Raw genomic sequence first — 23915 nt, forward strand, 5'->3', positions numbered from 1 at the left:
TCACTGCAGAAAGCATAAATGGAAGTTGATGGCTCTGTTGTTCCGCGTCATTGGCCATGCTCTCCACCATACTCTTTGGAGACGGCACTACTGAGTGCAGCTGACATCATGTGCATATATGCACAAGGAGGCAGGCGATGTTAAAAAAGCATGGCAAAAATAGAGCCCGGCTCAACATTATTGAGACACAAGCTTCAGTTAGCCCACACAATGTGACGATGGGATATAATTGATGCATTTCCTGTCTTCAGCCCGAGAGAGCTTTTCATGCTGGCTTACACAAACACACATCTTTGTGTCTGACTGCATGTTAGTGCAAGTTTTTTGTAAGTATTTGTTGGCTATCCACCCCCCCATCCCCCCCGCTTTTTTTTAAATGGAAATGTATAATGGAAATTCATGATGAAAGGCTAGAGTGCTCCTGATGCTCCACTCACCCGTTTTCTACTGAAGACTTTTTTCTACTTTGCAGATGCATTGTTTTACTGCAAATTATAACCATAAAAAAAGACTCTGATCACCCATTCTGTTAAATTAATAGAATTACACAAAAATGTAATGATAGCAATTAAGTCTTGAAAATGCAAATTTTATAGTCAAGGACGATTACCTCATTTATAGCATGTGCTGGAATGATGCCAGACGAAGGTAATTTAGATCCGGGTTGCTCACGGTTACATCATGATGAATATGAGATGAGCGGTGCCTCATCACGCACCTCCACTCACCCAACTCTCAATCAATTGGGAGATGGGGTTTGAGTTTGCGGGAATGAGGGACATGAAAGTTATTAGGGGCAACTATTCTGCAGGAAAGAAAGATACACATCAGGAGTATATCAGTGCTCCTTATGTATGTTGGGTGGATGTACTTTTGGGACTGAAGGAGTATGAAGATAAAAATGACAGTGCTAGAATATTTGAAAGGACTGCAAAGGGCCCTGACCATAAGCCTTAAAGGGCATACTCTTGACTTCTTTGAATCACACAGAGAAAAACTGTGGAATTTTACATTGAATGCTAACATTTTCAAGTGAAATTGATTATAACGCAGTTTGATAGAAGCCTCTTAGGACGACAATGCATTGCTTCCTTCAGCATGCTCTGTTAACCTCACAATGTTTATTGCCCAAGATTAAAAATTCACATCAAAACTCCAGACCAAAATGACATTTAATTGCAAGGATTTTAAAACCATAACTGCATTTGGCTGAGTAAAATACTCACATTAGTTAATTATTCGAGAAAGGCAGATGTATTGGTATGAATCTTTTATGGGGGCCTGCCTGGTGCAATGATCTCTAATAGCTTAACATTTCACTTTAGCACTCCTTCCACTCTAGTGCAAACCTGGACTGTTCTAATCAATAACTGTTTAACATGCTGGATTATGGTGCAGGTAGGAGCTTAGCACTTAAGTCCAAATCCAGTACACTTTTTATTTCAGAATGTTTGCCTCACTGTCATAGAAAAAATCATCAGGAAGAGTCATTACTTTCTCTGAAAGCAAGACAGGATAATTAATAAATCGTAAATAACAATTTTACTCCACTGAGGTAACATTATCATGTGGCCTGGATATTTCCCACGTATATAATGTTCTCAAATATTACTTGATTTAGTTTGATATCACCTCTGGGGTAAAAGTAATGGTGCAAATAGCACTGGGATAAAATTGAGAAATAGCACAAGTATCCCTCTTGTTTCTTTTAAAACTGGAAATTTCATTTACCTAACATTTCAACCAGGTCTGGCCATTCACAGTCTACTGACACACACTTCGTCTGGGTTCGACTCTTTCTCAACCACATCCATCGGTCACAAAGATTGTCCCCTGGTAGGCAGAGGCCTGCGACATTAATGGAAATGGGGCTATGCTGGGAGCATAGAGCCTGGAGAAGCCTGGATGATCCCTCAGGCCATGGCTGCCATGGGATGAAATAGAGAGACTATTACAGCAGAGTTGTAAAACCCCACACGCTCCACGCACTATCATAATAGAATATTGATTCTATCAGATGCCAGGCCCCAGCCTGTCCCTGCAATGAAGAAAATAGCACTAAAGGTCATTGTGTGAAAGAACAGAGTGGGGGAGAGAGAGACAGAAGAGCAGAAAAGTAGAGAGGAACAGAATTTAGTGGTCAGAAGAGAAAGAGTGGACTACTGCTGCTGCTGTGATACTGTTGTTCTGTTGTAACAGATTGTATCATACTATAACAGTGTAAACTATTAACTATTAAAAGTGAAAGGACCAGTAGAAATCATTTCAATACCATATGAATAAAGTCAAACCAATCTTAACTCATTTCTGCTGTTCAATTAAACTGTTTTTTTGTTTTTTGTTTTTGCATTGCTGCATCTGTCTCCACAGCCATAAGTAACAGGGAAGCAATTTCATCCATTAATTGTTGATCAAGGCGGTTGGGAAAAGTGCCAAAGGAAAAGGATGACAAATAAGCGCCCACCACGCGAACAGCAGTACAAATTACACCACAAGCAGGATACGTTTATGCTTGATTGGAGCAATTTAATGTTTTCTTACAAAAAAAAGCTTGCAAATCCTGGGAGGACAGTTAAGGAAATGACTTTTTAATCATCCAAGGAGCCGCTGCGCCTTGTCTCTCCTGATAGCCCCATATTGAAGACTTAGAGCTATTAAGAGAAGGAGTTCATTGGTAGAGGCCATTCTTAGCAACTTTTTAGCATGCAGCTAGTCCAAACTAAATAGGAATTTTGAACTGGGGATGAAACACGGAAAACATTTAAAGCAGGTCTTTAATGATGATTTTTTTTTAAATTCATTGTTCAATTCTTTACTATGTTTATTTATTTTTCGTACTTTCGTACTACATGTACTACTTGATAGAGATCTGGATATATATCTATATCAAGCAATGCAAAAAAAAAATAATTAAGAGAAAGAAAAACAAGTAAGAGAACCTCTGCAATGTAAATGTCTTGCCAATTTTGCAGTATGCAGTATAGTTTTCATCATGTACCTAAATGGTTTTAAATGGTCCCAAACTAGACTTTTTTTGAAAATTTTGCAGTCTGTCTGCAACCATCATACTATGTAACCAAGTCAGGGAAGGCATATGCTTAACAATACCACTGTTACCATGCACAATACATTATAGGAAATTGATTAATCTTTGCTGTGACATTATGGTCTGTACAAAAGTTATGATAAATTCAGTTTTTCCACAGCCCTTGGAAAATGTATTCATGAAATTTCAATGTCCGATGAAACAAGCCATCTTTTAACCAGAGCTTGACTGTGACATACCATTCCTCATCTGTATTCCAGGCAAGGGTTTATTTTAGTCAAATAAATATCCATTTGTCTTCTTTTTTTTTTTTTCAATTCACACACAGCCCCAGTAATTGAACCGTAGTTGTTGTTGAGGGCCCTGGCAAATGAAACTGCCATTGTAGCATCAAAAATAATCAATTTGATGAGTCTTGTATATACTCCCATACTCTAAGTAATGTGATATTGATTCGGCTCTCTGATTTAGTACTCCTTTCCTGCACCAGAATTATTATTGGCTTTTGACAAATTCCAGCACAATCTCCCCCCCGCAAACGCTGCCCAGCCTCTTCTTTTGTCTTGAAGCACCGGTGCCAAAGCACTCAGCTGCAGTTCCACTATGTAACCTGACTTTGTGTTTTTAACACACTTGAACAGTAAAAGAGTCTTTTCTTTATTGAATACATGTTTTACCCGATTAGTCTGCATCAAACTATTTTACACACACACACACACACGTACCTTTAAGTTATTAAGCATTGTGGATCGTATCTCTAAAAAATAATACATCAAATCACCCTCCTTTCTCTGGTCATGTCATAGTTATCAATAATACTGTCACCCCCTCTCTCCTCCCACTCTCTCTCTCAAACACAGATAAAACACACTTTTAGTCGTTAGTTTTCATACCCTCATTCTCACTCTCTTTATCTCTCATTTCCCTCTGATTAAATGGAATTCAGGTGTGGAGAGACGGAGGAAGGATGGAATGGGAAAAATAAACAAGAGACCATCATGCAAAGAGATCACTCCTGCTGTGACGCAAGTCAACATGTTGACGTCCCGAGCCAAGAGTGCTTAGTGTTTATAACTTTATTATTACATGACTATTCTGTACTCATGGGTCAAACCACACCCATCTTTGAACTCAGCCTTCATTTTGATCTCATCTACACACCTGTAAAGTTTCAGGACTGTATCTTGCACGATTGTGATGCCAACATGCTGAAAATTTGTTCACAGACATACAGTATAAACATCTGCCAGAGTATTCAAAACCACCTCTGTGGTAGTTCCCACAGTACGTGTTTCCATAACCACATTTTACAATGACGACACACACACTCAGAAGGTGAAAACAATACCAGCACCACTGTCATGGCTGGTAATGATGGAAGGTGGTGGAGGACAAAAAGGCGACCAGTCTGTATTGAATAGTGTGTATAATAAAGACAGGAAGACCCTTGGATAGGACAGGCTCACTTGGTATCGGCTTTAACAAGGAGTATACATGTGTGTGAGAGCGTGTGTGTTTGAGATAAAGTTACTAAATATGCCAATGCGTGCATGTTACACACAGAAATGCCTATGGGTGTCTAGAGAAATAAGTAAATGATGTATGTGTGTGTGTACAAGTGTGTCTACCTGTGTTTGTGTAAGACCATGTACTGTGCATGCAAGCATGTGTGTTTGTGCACATCCCCTATGTGTTGTGGATGAAAACACCTCACACACACAACAGGAGACTGCTCATGGAAAAATCAATATGCTGGTGATAGAAATATGCTAGAATGTTCTCTAGGTGAGAGATTGATCTGAGCTCCACAGAGGGTCTGTCCAAAACCAAATAATGGTTAGGGGCCAGCGACCTCTAAATCTCCACAGAAAACAATAATTATAACCACACTGTGTATGCCTGGACAAAGCATAAATGCTGTGGCCAATGACATCTAAATGTTAACATTGCAATAGTGGTTCAACATTAGGACAAACTAGAGCTTTCAACAATAATTAGCTCTAATGTAATTGTCAAGATGTGTGTTTCTGTCTGTTTGCTGAAATTACAAAAAAAAAAAACATATGTCATGGGGTTGCGGTTATATTAGCCCATGTTTTTGAGAAAAGGTAATATAATCACTCCAATACAAAATAGGTCAACGGAATTTTTTTTTTTTTTTTGGAAAACTGTTCACAGCAAATAGAAACAAAATCTAGAGGAAAAATATATTTTTTGTACTTTAGATGAAGTGACCCTTTAAAGGTGCTGTATGTAAGTATTTTATTTGATTAAAAAATTAACTAAAATTATCAACGTTGATATTATTGCAAAGACATCTATGTATTGTGTTGAAGAGACATCTACTGAAGTTAGCATGCTAACCAGCTAGCCACGCCCTGTCTCATAAGCCACTTTGTACCTCAGTTGATAGTAAATCACTTCAACTCTCAGTCTACCCTCCGTCCAACATGAGAGGATGTCCAGAGGGCAAGAAACTATTTCAGTGGCAAAAAAAAAGTGATACAAATAGAAGCAAAAAAAGAGTTAACATTGGTGATTCTTTCCACTGCTGAAGACAGTGACTGTGTCCTGTTGACAAAGGTTGTTAAGCAGAGAAGGGAGCAGCATTTTTTGGACGTTTAAGCGTGCACATTGAGGATAGCCTTGAGATCTTTGCAGTTGTAGCCAAAGTGTGCTTGTGTATCTGTCCTCGACTCTGCTTCAACCATTTTGAGATTCTGTGATATCTATCTATCTATATACACGTAGCACCATAGTACCAATTTCAATAGAAGAAATGAGAAATTACCACAAATTCTGAATTAGTTCGATTTCAAGTTCAAGTTTCAAGTTTCAAAATGTTCATTGATGACCGAATAGTCTGCTGAACAAGGATGTTCATTGCTTGATAGTTTCATACTGGACCTTGTGTCTGGTTACCTAATGAATATTCAGTAGGGCTGCAGTAGCACAGGGCCTCTGGTTGGGCTCTCCAGCACCATGCACAATCTATGAGCAACAGACCTGCACACAGTACTTCTGTTATGTGAATAAACCAAATAAATGTTTGGTTGAAAACATTATATTAAAATGCCAAAGCCAAATTTTTTGTAGTTTTTGATCATCCCAATGGAAATATGAAGTGGTTTAATACTACCAAGGCTAGATTGGCATAAAGAACAACCTGATATTACCTACCCAGCCTATCATCAGCACAGCCACTGTTTGAGTGATGAGTCTCCTACAGGAACCAACAGCTGTATGTGCAAATCATGCATATAAATCAATTACTGGGGCCCTATGTACTTTAAATGCACCCATTAATTAAGCAATGTCAGACACAATGAACCGTGAAGTTCATTACATTTTTAGCATTCAAACCCAGGATTATTTGAAGAGTGCATGAGAGAGAGGGAGACTGGTTTACCTAATGATTAGCCCCATAGCTCAATGTCAGGAATACGCCAGCGGAAATTTCAGGAAAGCTGTTGAAAGAGGAGACAGAACAGCAGCAAGCTGTCTCAGCAATCTACAAAACACGGAAGGGTTTTGATAAAAAGGAAAAGCAAGAAACAGCAACAAATATAAACTGTGCCTACTTTTAAACTTAAAATTCAACCATCCTTACAAGTTATACCTGGTGGATACATATGAGTCCATTTTTTAATTTTTCTTTGCGTTTTCACAGAACCAGTGTGCACACTGAGATTTGGTATGGAAAGTTCTGCAAGTATATTGTATACTCAAATCAGAGCAAATACAAGTAATGCATATTTTATTTAACCAGTAAGTGCGTCTTAAAAGCTAAAGAGTTTCAAGAATTATTCTAACCCTCTAAGTGTAGTGACAAAAAGAATCAAACTTAAACTACAAGGTTTTCTTTCAGCAACAGCATTATGCAGGTGTTTATGTTTATATGTGTCTGCATGTGCATGTGCTTCTCTCTCTGTGTGTGTGTGTGTGTGTGTGTGTGTGTGTGTGTGTGTGTGTGTTTATGTCCGTGACCTCAGTGTTTACTCATGCCAGGCTGTAGTTTGGTTCAAGTTGCTGTGAGATGACAAAAGGGGTTGGGGGGAACACAGAGAGAAGAAGCTGGGCCCAGCTGACTGGCATTAAGCAATGACCTCTGCATAATGAAAGATGGCGACAACATTTCCCACTCATTACAAGGTTCCACACTGTGACAAAATTTGCATATTCATATATTTTCCCCTTCACTCCCATCCAACCCCCCTCACCCTCTTTTTTCACTGCAAATTATTTTTCCTGTGAGCAGGACATCTGCCTCCCTGACAGTTCTCTGGATGAGGAAAAATAAATAAATATGTGTGCAGAGAGGCACATGATCTGTCCAGATGCCACAGAAATATGGCATGATGTAGACATTATCACACACCCTGACCGCGTGTGTTTTCCACAGCTTAAGCACCAGGAAATCATGTTTGGGGTCAGTGGAGAAGAATACAGCTTTTGCAGAAGAAACGGCGGTCTGGAATGTATATCTGTTTTGCATATTATTGTTCTACCACAGTGACATAAATGCCACTGTAACACTGGTGTTGTATGTTACACACAGTAGGTACCAACTATAATTCATGTCATAGAAGAGATGATCAATAGATGTGTTGCTGAATTAGACCTTTCATCTGACTGGTTTGGTTGAACCTTACAGCTGAGGTGAAAAAAATATCATCAAAATAATCAAATAAAAAAAAACCCAATAACAACAAAAAACAAAACAAACCAAAAAAAAAAAAAAAACAAAAAACTTGGTATGTACATTCAAAAGGCACACAGTATGAGATAGTTTACAGTTTTTTACATTTTATAAAGTGTATGCAAAGACATGGGCTGAAATTATATATATATATTATTCTTTTGCTCCAGGTTTACACATAGTACACATACACAGCTGAATATACCTTCGGACCTCATTGATCAGAACACCAAGCTCTTCCAACCTCTACAAGGCATAATTATATTTCAACATCAAACAAAATGGTGCCATAAATGAAGTTAGGTAAATAGAAAATACGGACATGTATGCACAGACAGTAAATATACAAAACTTCATCAAAAGAAATGCTTTTGGTTTCCTTAAAGACAAAATATAAAGAAGAAAACAGAAAAGGTTTGAAAAGTAAAAAAAAAGCAGCAAAAGTGAAAAGTTGAATCCCTTTTATTTAGTTGGGTAACTTTAATTCAAATGAATGAGGCTGAGCTGCTCTCGCCAACTGTGCCCGAAGAGTTGCCCATCTCTACATGCAGCATAACGATCACCACAGCACTTCTCAGTACAAACTGTTTTATGTGAATACCTCAAGCTGAAGGCTACATAAATATAGAATTAGACAAAGTGTTATTTTTTTCTTTTTATGTTTCACTTTCACTCTCCAGCAACATCCCCAGGTTGGGCTGGCTCTAAGCAAATGCAGGCACTGCAGTTCCCTTATGATAGTTCTGCAAAAAGGTTTTCTTTCAACTTAAATCAGCAAATTGTGGAGCCGAGACCTAGCGGCATGTTTCTTTCCCCCAGAAATACTTGCTCCCAGGGATCAATTTGAAATTTAAATTATAGTGAAATGGTGTTTGTCATTAACAATCAAATATTTGAACCATTGAAATACCTTTGCCCCCTCTGCATCGGCACCCTCTGCCTTCATTTGGAAAATATCACACAGGGATTTGTTTTGATGATGAATCAAAAAGGTGGTGATACTCTCAGAAAATGTCCCATAAGAGAGAAACAAAAGACAGTCATCACAATTTATAGATTTATATAAACGTATTAATAATAAAATATTGAAACAAGTAGAAGACCAGTGGGATATTTGTGCTTTTCAGTTGTGTCAAACCAGCATCATGTTGCATATAAACTACTACAGACAGGAAGACGGAGTAAGCAAAAAGAAATCCAAAGAGTTGGGTAAAATACAGCCAGTAAGGTAGGACAAATGGAGAGAGAAGAGGTTCCTGTCATCTCTGAGTGGCAGCATCTCTGCTTAATGTTCATTAGGGGGCTGATTGAATTGGGGGGTGTAGCACTGTCACTGTTAATGGAATGATCTCTAATTGGGGCGCATTAGCTCTATAGGTTCTGGCTAGCGTCAAAGGCAGACAGAGGGGAAGATTGCAACATGAGAGTCTGAGACATCCAGTATTTTCCTCATTTTATATCATAGATGGACTGATAAAACTAAAAATGTCAACTAACTTCTTTCTTTTATTTTTTATGAGGACTTTAAAGGCTGCAAAGGCCAATGGCTCTCTCAGACCTCCATGGATCAGAAACATGTGTGTTCAATGTGTGTGGGAGAGAGAGAGAGAGAGAGAGAGATAATGTGTTATGTGTGTGTGTCCATATGCACTGTGAACCACACCCCAGGCTTATGATTGTCAATGATTTAAACATAGAGGTGAGGAGTAACTTCAAGGCCAAAGTAAGGTGTGTTCATGATAATGACGAGCACAAATGGCCACAATCTCCATCCAACAAGACCCAGAACTTGATCTATAATGGCTACCCATAAAAGAGAATCATCATCAATGAAAATGACAGGTTATTAAGATCCGATTTTAGGGGGGCTACAGCTTTAGTATGATAGGTTAGCTATCTATAAAATCTTTACAGCCTGGCCCTGAATGACATCAGTCCTGATCCCCATCTCCCTGCGTCTTGTGCCAGAGACACATGCTAATAAGCTCACAACCTTTAATTAAGCAATATGTGTAAGTAGGTGGTCATTATGGCCTGATTTGTGAGCCACTTCATTACACTGAGTACCAGCTAGCAGTCACATATTCAATACAAATCAAGCTGGCCTGAATATTATCCTGCTTAATGTGAGACCAATATTGATATTTTATCACTCGTGTTCTGATAAGTGACTTTTAGAATCTTCATTTTTCATTGTGTTGAGGCAACACTGAATACCTATCAACACACATTACAACACATTCTATAAGTACTGCTGAACATTGTTTATTAGGTTACATAGAGCTTATCAGTTCACATATGCTATTTATGTTTATTAAGGATGCACAAATAATATCATTTACAGCATTGTTTTTGGTTGTTGTTCTGATGGGTCAACCTTTGGGTTCCAACATATACCTTTTTGACTATATTAAGCATTTTCTTTCAGTCATGAAATTATATAGTTCTCACAAAGTACTACACACACACAGAGAAGAGAAAATATTCGACATACGTAGTGAAATTTACATTATGGAGTTTAGGTCAAACGGACAGTTGATAAAATAACTTACATCAGTTTAGTGTCCAACTAGCTCTGTCATTTCTTTGATGTTACTGGTCCAGGTCTTGCAGTGCAAAATTAGAGCCACAACCGCTTCTTCCTACTGGCTCAACACGATGGGACCCTGAGGGAACAAAACCCGATGAAACGGTGTAAAATCTATTAAGCAAACAGCAGGTAGGAAAGGTCTGTACAGGTAAAGGGGTCACATGTCTGTGAGATAAGGAGTTCTAAAAGTGTAGTTATTTTTGTGTGCTCTCAAATTTGGTGACTAAAATGTAAATAAACATAGTAAAGGTGATCAGGTTAACACTCACGGCCAAATAGTTTCTTCCGTTTGCGGAGCTGGTGTGGAGCACTTGCACCTTCCTTGCCCTCCCTCTGATTGGAAGAGCCGTCACCCGGGCAGGAAACCATCCTGGAAGCATTGTGCACCCCCTCTATGTCACCAATCACCTTCAGAAAAAAATCCCATGCATGTTACAGTCAGCGACACCCAGCTAGGCACATGAATGGAAGCTTAACAGTAATTGAACAGCACAGCAATGATAAAACCAAGTGTTTCAGGAGACTCTGGGGCCATAAGGTATCAAGCATCTCAAAGTACAGGTTGAACTTGGATGACAGTGACTGAGATTGGCAGAAGAAATTCTATTTCCCTCAAGGCTTGCGGGTGGTGTTGTCATGCATAGTCTCTACCTCTGCCTGGTGCTTAGAGTAAACTTGGAGGAGAAGCAGAAACGGAGACTATATGACACACTACCTCTTGTCCCGGAGGGGAAACGGTTTTCACAACTTGGCCTACTTATGTACAGAGATTCGAAATATGAATATATATATAAATATCACTTTTTAATTATAACCCATGATAAAATGAAGTGCTATAAAAATAATATGGGTTTACCATTAATATATGAAGAAAATAAATGCAATTAAATTGTGCTGCATAAGAAATAACCAAAAACTTAATGCAATTATGGGTTGAGTCAAAAATACTTTGGCATTCTTTATACACATCTTCAGCTCTACGTTTCATCAAAGCAACATCAAGTAGTCATGTAAAAAATGTACACTGGCAGTTCTAAAGCTGCAAATTACACAGATTGAGCTACAATTGAGCAAACTTAAAAAATGTGCCACCGAGTGCTTCTTTGTCTAAAACTAGTATAAACAGGCCAGATAATTACAAGCGGTGTATTTTGAAGAAGTCCTCCTGCTAAGCAGACATGGCTGCCAGGGAGGCATTAATCTGCTCATGCAACATACAGTACATAGCCAAGGACATTCTCCTCTCCCTCTCTCCTTCTGTGTGTCTCTCATACCACATGAGCCACACATACCACTCCAGAAAAGACAGCCCACAGAGAGAGAGAGAGAGAGAGAAGGAGAGAGAGAAAGAGAGAGAAAGAGAGAGAGAATGACAGAGAAAGAGAGAGCACACTCCCTGTATAAATCATATTCATATTTCTGAGGGCTGCCGATGACCTCACGGCAAATGAAGCGTGGGTCCTTAGCTCCGCAGCGGCAATCAAATGTGTGGCAGAGTAATTACAAAAGAGGGATAGGAGGGAGAATTGATGTGGTTTGTCAATTAATGTTGCTGCAAGGTGTTTTCCAAAAGGTTAACTTCTTCATATTATCTACATGCTAAATTAGGTCAATATTGGTCTGGCAAAAGAGTTGTCCTCATGTGCAGATGGACGATGGGCTGAGTCATGGAAAACCAAGACAAAAGGCTCCTTGTTAATGAGAGATTTGAGAGCATATCGTCATGAAGAGGAGTCTCTTATTTGAAAGAGCAATCCTCTGTGCTCTTTCCAACTTTGCATCTGTCTGCTCTCCATCTCTCACTCTCTAGAATCATTAACAGTAAAATTATTATCACCATTATCATCATATTTATCAGTTTTGTCACTGTTGTTATAAAAATATAATCACTATAAGAAAAATATATACTAATACTAAATAATACAACATGCCATCCCTGGTGATATTAAGATAATTAAATAAAATACAATTTAAGTGTGAGTAAACTGCATACCTTTTGTTTCTACAAATGGTCAGGCACATCCTACAAAAAAAAAAAAAAAGAAAGAACGGGAAAAATAAGCAGAGCTGAAATTGCAGAGAAAAGTGTTTTTATTTATAGAAGTCGCTGGAGATGCTCATCATCAGCGTTTTTTCCGAGCCATAAATAATTTGCGGAGAGAGGTAATATTCAAGCTGGCAGAGCCTTAGTTGTGCATCTTTAATGGAAGTTTTACAGAAGCTAAGCCAGTTCTTGCATATGCTGCTGCTCCCATATGGAGAGAAGGAGACAAAAGGAGCACAGTTGGCTTGTCCTCTCTTTTCATAAGTCCATCGACACTTAAATGCTAGCCTGGGAGAAAAAGCGACACAGGGGGACATAAACCCACTGTGGTTTTAGGAGGGAAGATAATCACTTTGCCTGCATTAATTTCTTCATCAGCCATCTTGTTTCTTCAGACAGAGTGGTTATGAGGCCCTCTGTGAAGGTCCTAGGTTATATAGATGTATTTTCCTGCATAACAGTTGTTGTCAGTGGTGCATTTTGTGAGTTGGCAGCTGGGGAACATCTGTTTATAGGTAATGAGTATTTGAAATGCTGCAGCTCACTTTACCTGTAATGTCTTTTATTGGAGCAAACTGATGGGAACGTAGCTTTAACTTTTTGTATTGTTGTGATTCAGCGAGAAGATTCCTTCATTGTGGTCAATATTACAGATGCCTGCCTCAGGCACCAGACTGAATGAGAGCATATGATGGATCATTAATATTAACTTTCTTTAAACAGAATTCAATATGCAAGTCACTAAAGACTTCATTATTGCTATATTTTTTACTACACTCCCACTCCTTTAAACTTCATTCTTATTTCTAGCTAACGATGCAACACAGAAAGAAGCAAAAAAAACTTTAAGTCAATGTAGCTGATTCAATAATGGCTGAATAAACAATAGAAATATTTAGTTTCTCAAGACTCGCTCAGCCTCTCTCTCTAGTAAATCAAACAGGACACACCTCACTGTTCTGTTCCTTCCAAACAGTGTCTAACAGTGTCTATAGCTCAGGGCACTTCTTCCAGGACTTGCGTTTTAAGGCGTTCGTTTAGACAAATTTTGGGTGTAAATTAGTGGGTATTATGCAAAGCTGCTGGCCCCTGGAGCTGTGGTCATGTTAGTCTAAGGGAGGAGCAAGTCCTTGGGGGCATTGGTGTCCAAGACACTGCCTGTGAAAACAGGGCTCTCCGTCAATATTCCTTCAGTAAATGGAAACACACTTTTTCAAGTAGCAGGATTACCCTTTTAACTAACTGGGAGAGCAAATGGAGTTACATTATTACATAGTCAAATGAAGTTAAATATTTTTGTCAAAGTCATCCTGTTGCTTGAAGCACCATCTACATTGATCATCAAGATTTCAAAACAGAAAAACAAAGCTCAAACTATAAACTTCTTCTACTAATGATAACAATGAGAAAAAAACAAGGAAATGACCTGTTGTGTATGTTACATAGTAAGTAATATGTTGATAGTTTACAAAAAGGCCTTTGTGGAAATTTCAAATATACCTCAGCATATCTGGCTTAAAGTAAAACCAACTGCAATCATTTTTATTTCAGAATTACAGAAAGATTACAGAAATCATGCTACATAATGCTTATTGTAACCACATCACCATAAACCATGCTGTTATTCAGATAAGTGAATTAAGTAATAAGCCTATACAGAAAACCCATAAAACTGCTTTAAAATGTCATAAATCTAAGAATAGACGGGAACTTCTATGCATTACTGTGGTCACTGCATCTTATAGTGCAGCCTTTTTTCTTTTTTCTTGTTGTATTTTTTAGCTATTTAATTTTTGTAGAAGTGCCTGCTTGGCTGTTATTTCTCTCAGAGGAGCTGTCACCTTACATCTGAAGGCCAGTTTGTACACAGCACCCTGTTGGAGTCTGTGTATCGCTGCCAGAATTATATAAAGCAATAATAAAATCAGCTCAAGTGTTCTTCGGAGTACTGGAGATGCCCTTTGGTGATCCCGGGATCTATACATAAACCCAGTCTATATATTCAGGGGAGGATTATTTTTGAATATGTAAAGTTGGGGTCCATGCTGTGAGGCGAAGGGGAATGGCATGGTGCTCTCTCGGCGACACTGTGCGTTGGTGTTATCGCTCCCCAATAGCAGAAAGTGAAAGAGGATGCCACCGGCATCTTTTGCAACTGGAAGCCCGTGTCTGTTATGTTACAAGGGACAGATATCAATACCCAAGGGACACAGTGTGTGAGAAAAGAGAGTAATAGAGAGAAATATAAAGATAGAGCATGGCGTGTGTGTGTTTTTCACATAGTAACACCTATCTTTCATTTAAGGTGGCCTCTATGAAGATCCCTTCACAGTTTAATGTTGATTTGGCAGGGTAGAAAAAGTTTCTCACAGCTGCAGTGTCAGGAATTTACTTAGTAAGCTGAGACTGTGTGTGTCTAGATTGTGTAGTAAATATATATAGGCATCTAATTTGTGTATTTTTCTTTTTGTGGGAGTTAAAGAGCTGTGTGTGTGTGTGTGTGTGTGTGTGTGTGTGTGTGTGTGTGTGTGTGTGTACGTGTGTACGTGTGTATGCCTGTGTCAATTTTTGCATGCTCTGTATATACAACTTTCCCTAGATGTCTTATCTGCACAGGTCTAGAGGCTATACACACACACACACACACACACACACACACAGTGTGACACCATACTATGCTGTATGTTTACTCACTTACTCACATAAGCTGACCATCACTCAAATTATGAAGAACAATTAGAACACAACAGTTCCTCAGAGCGAATTGTTTGCATATACTGTATAAACCCCTCCTAAATATGAATGTTTTTGGGATGGTCCAGGTTGCTCTTGGGGGCCTGAAAAAATGACTTAGATAAGCAGTGTGTCCTTTTTTTGCAGTTTGGAATTACATTTCATCATAAGTCATGACACCGTGTTGGACAGGATCAGGTACTAGGGTTTATATCATATGATACAAATTGTAAAAGGTTGTTACAGGCTGAAGAGATGGAGAAAAAGGTGAGTTTTGTTGAGTAAGTTTTAGGAGATACATGCACATGTTTAAATAAGTTTTGATTTGCAAGTCCCAGAATATTTTTTGTTAAAAAAGATGAAATTATTTAAAATCAGATTTTGCCCAAGGGAAAAAAATATTCCACTTTGTTTTTGTTTAACTGGCTGGCAAATGTCTGTAAATGTGGTTTATTAGACATAAATTGCTATTATTTGAAATTCAGATAACGTTCACTTGACATTTTCTTCAATTCAGACCTGTCCAAAGCCCTAAATTTTATAGGTGAAAATCTGTGTATTTTAATGCAGAACCAAGTCTTATGAATTGAAATAAAATATAGTATGGTATGATAAAAAAGTGAATATATTTGTTACGAAAATATTGTATGCAATATGTTGATATCACACCTCAATGATAGCTCCGTCCGATTGTCGGAGGAAGTGTCTGTATCTTTGTTTCAGCCCACTCTGGTACAGGGTGTAGATCACCACATGTGTGCTAGTCTCTGCCTCTGGTAGGGGTGCACCCTCCCTCAACGGGTCATCACTACTGGGTGTTAAAGAGCCGGGTAAGGGGTCTTCTGCTGTCCAGATGTAGTCGTGGACTACCACCTGATCAAACAGAGAAGATATTTGAACACACACACACACAAATGTAGGTAAGGTTTTTCACTCAAAAACCCAGCTGGAACATACTAAAATCCATGTGAACTCTACTAACCAAACTGCAGCACTATTAATTTTAGTTACATACAACTGCAGCCATCAGATACTGTAAGCACCAGTGGTGTGCAGTACATCAGCACACTAATTGCTAGTAACGCATGAGTCTAATGGGGCCTGATCTGTGGCTGATAAAGAGACAGGTTGTGTTTGCTATCATGCATACATATATATTATCCTGGTAGCAGGCTTGTTTTTGACTCTTTGTGTGTGTGTGTACACTGGGGAATCACACATCTGTAATGTGCTGCCCTAATCTATTAGATTGAGACGCAGGTAGCAAGCAGACCATATAACATGTTACGCAGGTCATATAACTCAAAGTCATCCATGTGTGTAGATCATGGAAGCTTTTCCCCTCTCTTATAGCGTCTGCTGGTAAAGGCTTGAATGCTTACTGATCACATGCATCACAGTAGACAAAGCAGTAAATCCATTGAAACAGTGTGTGTTTGTGGTTTTGCTGATGTGAGTTCATTGCCTGTCCTATAGGGGAATGTATAGGCCAAATTGCAAAGTTTACATTTCACACACACACACGCACGCACGCACGCACGCACGCACGCACGCACGCACGCACGCACGCACGCACGCACACACACACACACACACACACAATTAGAGTCAAAAAGAAGAGATAGTTTGTAAAACTCAAGGTGACCTTCTAATTGGCTGCGTAATTATGATTAGTCTAAAAATACAGATAAAGGAAAAAGGCTCATTCAGCAGGCCATGAGTGGCAGGGTCAAGCTGAAGGAGAGGTTTAATTTAATGGTGTATGGTTGTCACTCCACACTTACAAACAGTTAGCCAAACACAACTGTAGGCACTTCACCATGAAAACAATGAGCCATTATCACACTTGTAATTAGAGTCATTGCGTGAACCAGACAACCCCATGAGTTGGAAGGACCTCATTGTCAAAATGTCAAAAAGTCATGAGTGCAGAGAGACAGAGGACTAGCCAAGAACATTTAATGATGGTTTGTGTATGTGTTGAGGGGGTGGGGGGGCATCTCTTCAACAGTAATTCAGCTGCTCATTAGTGAAATTGCCTCAACTGCACCTTGCCTCAAGCTTGGCCTTGGTCCACACTGGGGGGAAACTGATTACCTGAATTCCTTCAGTAATCAGCACCTTGGCAAGGCAGCAATCAGTTTGTCTGGGTAGTGTGTGTATGTTGATTTGCTGCTTTCATTTATTTATTATTTGAGGAAACAGAAGTGGGAATGTGCAGAAAATCCTCCATCTCTTCCTCCTTGCTCATGATCCAGCACGAAATCACAAACATTTAAAGTCACGAATAAGAAAACATCCTTTCCTGCTCTACTGGCCATAGGATGTGTTCTTATGACCCAGCTAAGGCCCCAATCTGGGATTTGTAGGAACTGTACAGTGGTGATAGAAACACCATGGATTCAGCCTCTGTGCCCTTAGTCACTTTGGTTAAACACACCTGCTTAAATTCCCCTGTGTGGTGTGCATCTGTATGTATTTTGGCTTGCATAAAAATATATATTTATTTCATGTTAACCATGCCACCATCCTACGCTAATTAGCATGTGAAATCCAGTTGACAAGACTAGACAAAAGCCTGAAAAGGTGTTTGTGTGTTCAGTTTGGGTGATGCCATTTCATGCAATGCACCATGGCTCTCAGGATGCATCATTGCTATGACACAAAAAGGAAAGAGCATAAGAGGGCCTGTCTGCTCTACACTACTCTGTTCTGGTCTGTTGTGTTACGTTATGGTACTAGCCTGGCTTCTAGCCCTAGCTTGAGTGCTTCTCTCCACTCCACCATTGTTCCATGTGATAGCACTAAGTGACTGATTTAGGTTCAATGCCTGCATGGAGCAGACAGGCCAGCTGTGGGTTAAGCAGATAGCATTCAAGTGAGCTAACCCAATTCAAACCCAATCAAGCTGGGATTTATTGTTGGGGTCTGTATTTAGAAATCTGATAGAGTCTGCATCAGTCCCTTGACTTGCATCAAGAGAGACGGGCCTTATTTCCTTTAGCGGATGACTATAAATGGCAAACCATGTTTTCCAGCAGGGATATAAATTTCAGTATTTGTAGACATTACTGCAAATGCACATGGAGAATAGGAGCCTCCCTCCCAGGGACACAGGATGTGGGGATGGCACAGCTGCAGACATGGCTCCATGGTTCACAAATATAGTCTGTCTGTCTTTCTGGGAGAAGATGCGATTTCACACCTACCAAATCATACCATACCACAAATGAATGCAGAATAAAGGCAATCAGGACTTAAATACAGGCGCCTGTGGAAAGGTTTTCTTTTGAAAAATCCACTGTGACTTGTAATAAAATTTGACTGAAATGTCCATCATTTTTATTCAAGTGAGTGCAAATATACAGTCCGTCAAGACATGAATTTGGAATTACTGTTACTAAAATCATAGTTTGAGGCAAAAAAAATAGGCATCACTGCCTCCGACATAAGGATAAATAAACCACATTCTAAGATATAGTTTTGTATTATACTTAAAAAGAAAAAAACTGATTCATATTCACTTCTAAATTGAGATTTAAACTTCATCTAACAGCTAAAAAGAAGGCAGACAGTTTTCTGCTAATTAAGAAGTAATTTCCCACTGTGTGACATACATTTCTAGTAATAGCTTTGTCTGGGAAAGGTACAGTGTATTTTATATATTTGTCTCACACGTCCTTTACCATCACAAGAATCAATGCCTGGCATTTTCCTTATATTTTCTCACATGTCAAACATAAACACACTGTCTAGAATTGACCATTTTTACAAAAAGAACATTTCCATTGTGACCCGATGTGGCATATCCCTGTCAAAAACCAAAACAGTAGGCAAACCTGACCTCTTGACCTTGCAGAAAACTTTGCCATTGCCAGTTTCAAAATGGGAACCAATCACAGGGTATGGTGGAATGCATTTACTTTTACAGATAGGCAAGCAGAGCTGAACATCAAACTAAGATGCTCCTTCTCGGCCACTGCGTTCTATCAAGGAATGTCATCTGGTTTTGCCATCCCTGCACAGAAGGCAATTCTCCATACTGTTCTTGGTTGTGGTTACCGGATGGTGGGACAAGCTACCAAGCAGGGCTGTCTCTTGAAGATACATCTCATCTGAGAGCACCTCCTCTCCTAACACCCTAACATGCCTAACTAGCACTTACTATTTACTTTTGGTTCACTTTACCTGATCTTTTTGCACTTATTGAATAGATGTAGTACTTAGTACTTACACTAAGGTCTCCTACTGCACTGAAGCTTTAATGTTGTCCCTCACTTGTAAGTCTCTTTGGATAAAAGTGTCTACCAGATACAGCTGCTCGATTATGGCAAAAATCAAAATCACAATTACTTTGGTCAATATTGAGATCACGATTATTCAACATGATTTCTTACTGACTTTGGAAAAAAGAACAGAATATAAAAAAAAATGAAACAAAACAAAAAGCGTTGTGTCTATGTAGTTATTCCTGTAATACATGATATAAGTTAAAGATATCTGAGTGTGTGATGAGCGACAGATGAGCTGCGAGCTAGTTGGTCGACAACTGTACATTACTCTCTCTGAATGTGATGGACTTTCACTGGATGTGTCCAAAGATCACTCGTGTTTCCATCCTTAAATGAAAAAGACTAAACCACACTTCAAAACGTTTAGTTCTCTCCATTGTCACTAAGAGCAGGGTCTCAGTGTGTGTGTACTGCACAGTGCTCCAAGGTGTGTGTGAGCGCTGTCCCGCCCCTCATACACAGGGTCAGAGAGAATGAGATGCAGATGAACTTCTGCATAGGAACAGCGAAAATGCATCACAGACCAATGTCTTAATCAGAAACGGAGTTGGTGAATGTGTAAGAGAACTTTTATGTTGCATTAACAAATCTATTTTCGTAATTTCAGGAACGAGAGCAGAACCAGTAATGTTGGATGGTTTTTGTACGGGAGATGAAATCTGTTGTGAAACAGAATGTGACATAATAATAGTTTTCTTTTGATTATTTTGTTTTTTTAATCATTGGAGGCCAAAATCATAATCAAAAATAAATTTGATGAATTGCCCAGTCCTAGTACCAAATGAGTAAATGTAATGTGATATATAATGTGAGCAATATCCTAACTAATCTCAGAATTGTAGAAGCTGAGTCAAGGACAGCTTGACAAGTACACGTTCGATATAACTAATCACTCGTAAAGGATCCCAGGATTATCCTCAATGCCTATGCACCATGGATGTATTATTAGAACTGGATACCAGATCAAAAATGGCGCCCGTTCATTTCTATAGAAGTTGCTCACCTGGCGCATACGCCAGAAAAGTTTCTGGCTTCCGGGTTACTTCCACGACATGCCGCCCACTTAATATGTGCAGTAGTGTCACTCTCATCGTGCCTCTGGGCTATGAGAACGAGCAAACGGCATTCTGGATCTGGCGCTGCATGTTCATAAATACTATGCTAATGGACTTCATGGAGGAGTAATAAGACTGCTACAGGACTTGCTTGGGGCTTGAAATCATTTATACAAATGACAACAGTAACAAACAATGAAGATAATGTTCTGAAAAGTAAGATGGTGTTAAACCAACGATCGTTGATATCACGGAAAATTCGTGTTGACAGTTAATTGTAATGTTAAAGGGAAAACGAGTCATTCAGTTAAAAGCTTTAGAGTTTAAAATCACTTTGGATTCAAAACAATAAATCATAATCGGACAAAAATATTTAGTTTCACCTGTTTTTTTTTTTTGCGTTTTTATTAGAAATTGATGATGCATGTGACAGATATTACAACTTGTCAGATAAAATTATCACAAGGGCTTTACTTTCTTACCTTTTTATATTGAAGCACATTCATATAGCACGTCTTCTACATATTCTTATAGGCCTACTAGTTATTTATAGTGGAGCATATCAAATAAAATGTGTTGATTTTGGTCATTATATACACTGGGATTTTGTCCATGATGATTTGTTTTACATCATCTTACCACTATGATCCACCAAAGCCTTTTTCCATTTTACTCGTATTTAGATGTATTTATTAATTAAGTCACTGTTACTTCATATTGTATACGTAAAATTTGTGCCAGGCTGCATGGTGTGACGCTGGTATGAATTAGTTCAATACAATACAATATTTCCACAAAACTGCAGAATTTCAATGTCCACAAATGTAGCTGTCACAGAACCCAGGTATTTTCTTTAAGTACATTACTGTCCCACATACTTGATTTGAAAAAGATAAAATAAATCAAAAATATATATTTGTAAAGATTTAATTTAAATGATAATGAATGCCATTGAACATTTAGCATATTGTATACTGAACACACGATGACGTGGGGAGTAAGAGAGACGATGATGAACACTTCCAGGACAGTTCTTCCCATCAGGGACCAGTGAGAGGAGGGGAGCAGGTTGCACCATCTCAGGCCACCACCGCCAACCCAGTGGACGTGAAGTCAGTTATAATTTTACCACACTGAGACAGTTTAAGCCATAAACTAAATGAATGTGGTTGCTGTGATCGGAAGACAGGCTGGTGAAGTAAAGTAAATTACATGGGCAATATCAGATCCTTTATAGGACAGAATGTGGTTCTGAGATATTAGGAGACTTTCATTTCAGTATTGTTCTAATTGCATGTTTTAGGTGGGAATACATGTAGCTTGCCCTGCTTACCCTGATGCCATTCCACTGCTAGAGAGCAAATTAGAAGTCAACAAAAGCCAAATAATGTATCCTGAAATCCACCATTTTCAAAATACTACCATGAGTGGGGATGGGGGGGGGTTGCATAACTTATTAATAAACTAATAGGCTAGGCCCCAGAGTGAGTTACTCATAGGTATTTAATATTAAGCTTTTATTGGAAATGGGTATACATATGGGTATACATATAAGTAAGTGTTTGAGCAAATTGTTTACAAACCAGCACATATGTGTGTGTGTATCCGTGTGTGACTAGAGGGAGGAGAGAAGGAGAAGTCTCCATGGGTAGATACTCTGAGCCAGGCTGGCAAATGTCCAGGACAGGAGCCTAAGGCGTGGGCACGTATAGACCTGTCATTCCTCCTGATCTTTAAATGATTGATCCAAAGTAGATAGCAATCATTCCCATTTGTGCACCCTCTCTTACCCAGATCTCCCTTCCTCTATCTAATTTTGCCTACCATTTGCATGTTCCCATGGACTAATTAAATCTTTCACTTCTCTCTCACTCTCTATCTATATTGCTCTCTCTGTCTTTCTCTCTCCATGTCCATTGGTATGAAAAATAATGCAGCACATTTTTGGCATATAATTATATATGAAATGTGAGGGCATAATTTATTCCAGTTGGTTGAAGTTCTCTAGATCCTGTCCGTAATGAGCACAACAGAAGTATACTCATTACACAGCCTCTGTGGATCGTATACCTCCCTTTTCACCCCTCTCTATCACTCTCACTATCTCCAGTCTTAAAGAGAGAAGATCATGACCTTCCTTCTGTCTACCACAAATACGCTGCATAAGTTCTTCATTTTCTTTCCGACCCTTTGCACAATTCATACATGGGAGGGCTGGGGTTTTCTCCTGCCATTACCATGATCCTTTTGGTTTGTAATTCTGTCCCACTTGGCTTTAATTTACAGTGGGAAAATAATTAGAATCTCACTTTTGCAAAGAGTGGAGTGAAAATGTAAACAATGCTTCCCTGCGGGCGGGTGCTTCATCACTTTGACAGGTGCATTTGAATTTGCCTGGGTGGCGGACAGGCTTGGTTATTTATGTGTCAGTTGCACATGGAAGCCCTGGCTGTGGCTAGGAGTATAGATGGGACTGAGACTTGAGAGGAAGACTGGAGCAATGTGAAGTGGGGGATAAGGGTTTGGATTTGGGAGAATACTGGTTCTGGACCTAGTTCTTGGAATGGGGCTTCTGGCAAGAGGCCTGATTGGGAATAGAGTTGCATGTCGATCTGCTGCTGTGACTGAGGACATATTTAAAACTGTAATGAGCAGAGAAATGATGGAGATAGAGCACTAGTACTGTTACCTGGAGGAGACAGGATTTAGAGAAGGGGAGTGAGATATAGCTGTGCATAGGAATTTGGATGCAGATAGTACATGAGTTGGTTTGGAAATTAAAACTATGGAACAATTTATGTATGGGCTTGGTTTTCTGGGCTAGTACCAGCAAGTTATGCAGGGATTACACTGCCTGCATTGCGTGAGCATGGTGGCTGATGGGAATCACGCATATATGTTTGCACCGGCTGCATCTCTGCTGCTTTTCTGCTACCACCATCCTGATCTATCTCTCTACATAGAGGTTGCTGGCATGTTCATATTTGTGTCATATTCATATTAAGCCTAGATATAGACAACTATAGGTAGCAGTTTTATGTATTATTGCTGGGATGATGTCAGTTTGACATCAACAGATCTTTTCTTTGTCTATTTTTGATGGGAGATGTGCGAGCCATGAATGAAAAATAGGCAAGATGCTGAATCTCTGAATCACGCGATGGCTGTGGGTAAGTAAAGGACGTAAACAAGTCACCATTACTGAGGTTGCATCACCCTGCAAAATGCATGCGTTCACTTGTCTGAGATTTGTTGGGTGTGCTGAGGACTAAGATGTTTGCTAGAAGTAGCTAAAGAATATTAACAGAAACAGACTTTCTTCCAAATGACAACAGCATGGTGGATTTTGGTTAAAAGCAGTCAATCTCTATTGACCTAACAATATCTAGTGTGCATCCGTGTAGCCCAAAATGGTAAAACAGCTCAAGTCAGCTAAGTTAACACTGCTTTTTCACA

General features: G+C 39.1%; 1 protein-coding gene across 1 annotated transcript in view; it reads right to left on the minus strand.

Moving 5' to 3' along the window:
* Window positions 1–10040: 10040 nt before the first annotated feature.
* Window positions 10041–23915, minus strand: part of ofcc1 (orofacial cleft 1 candidate 1) — an 89598-nt gene continuing 75723 nt past the window's right edge. The window contains exons 21-23 of the mRNA XM_023395458.2: window positions 15782–15985; window positions 10605–10743; window positions 10041–10411 (exon numbers count right to left, since the gene is read on the minus strand). Coding sequence (XP_023251226.1) covers window positions 10338–10411; window positions 10605–10743; window positions 15782–15985 — 417 coding nt within the window. The 3' untranslated portion in view covers window positions 10041–10337. The remainder of the gene's footprint in view (window positions 10412–10604; window positions 10744–15781; window positions 15986–23915) is intronic.

The sequence above is a fragment of the Seriola lalandi genome, unplaced genomic scaffold (genome assembly GCF_002814215.2).
Source record: "Seriola lalandi dorsalis isolate HSWRI2012SDOR001 ecotype SW California unplaced genomic scaffold, Sedor1 jcf7180002054963, whole genome shotgun sequence".
Taxonomy (NCBI): Eukaryota; Metazoa; Chordata; class Actinopteri; order Carangiformes; family Carangidae; genus Seriola; species Seriola lalandi.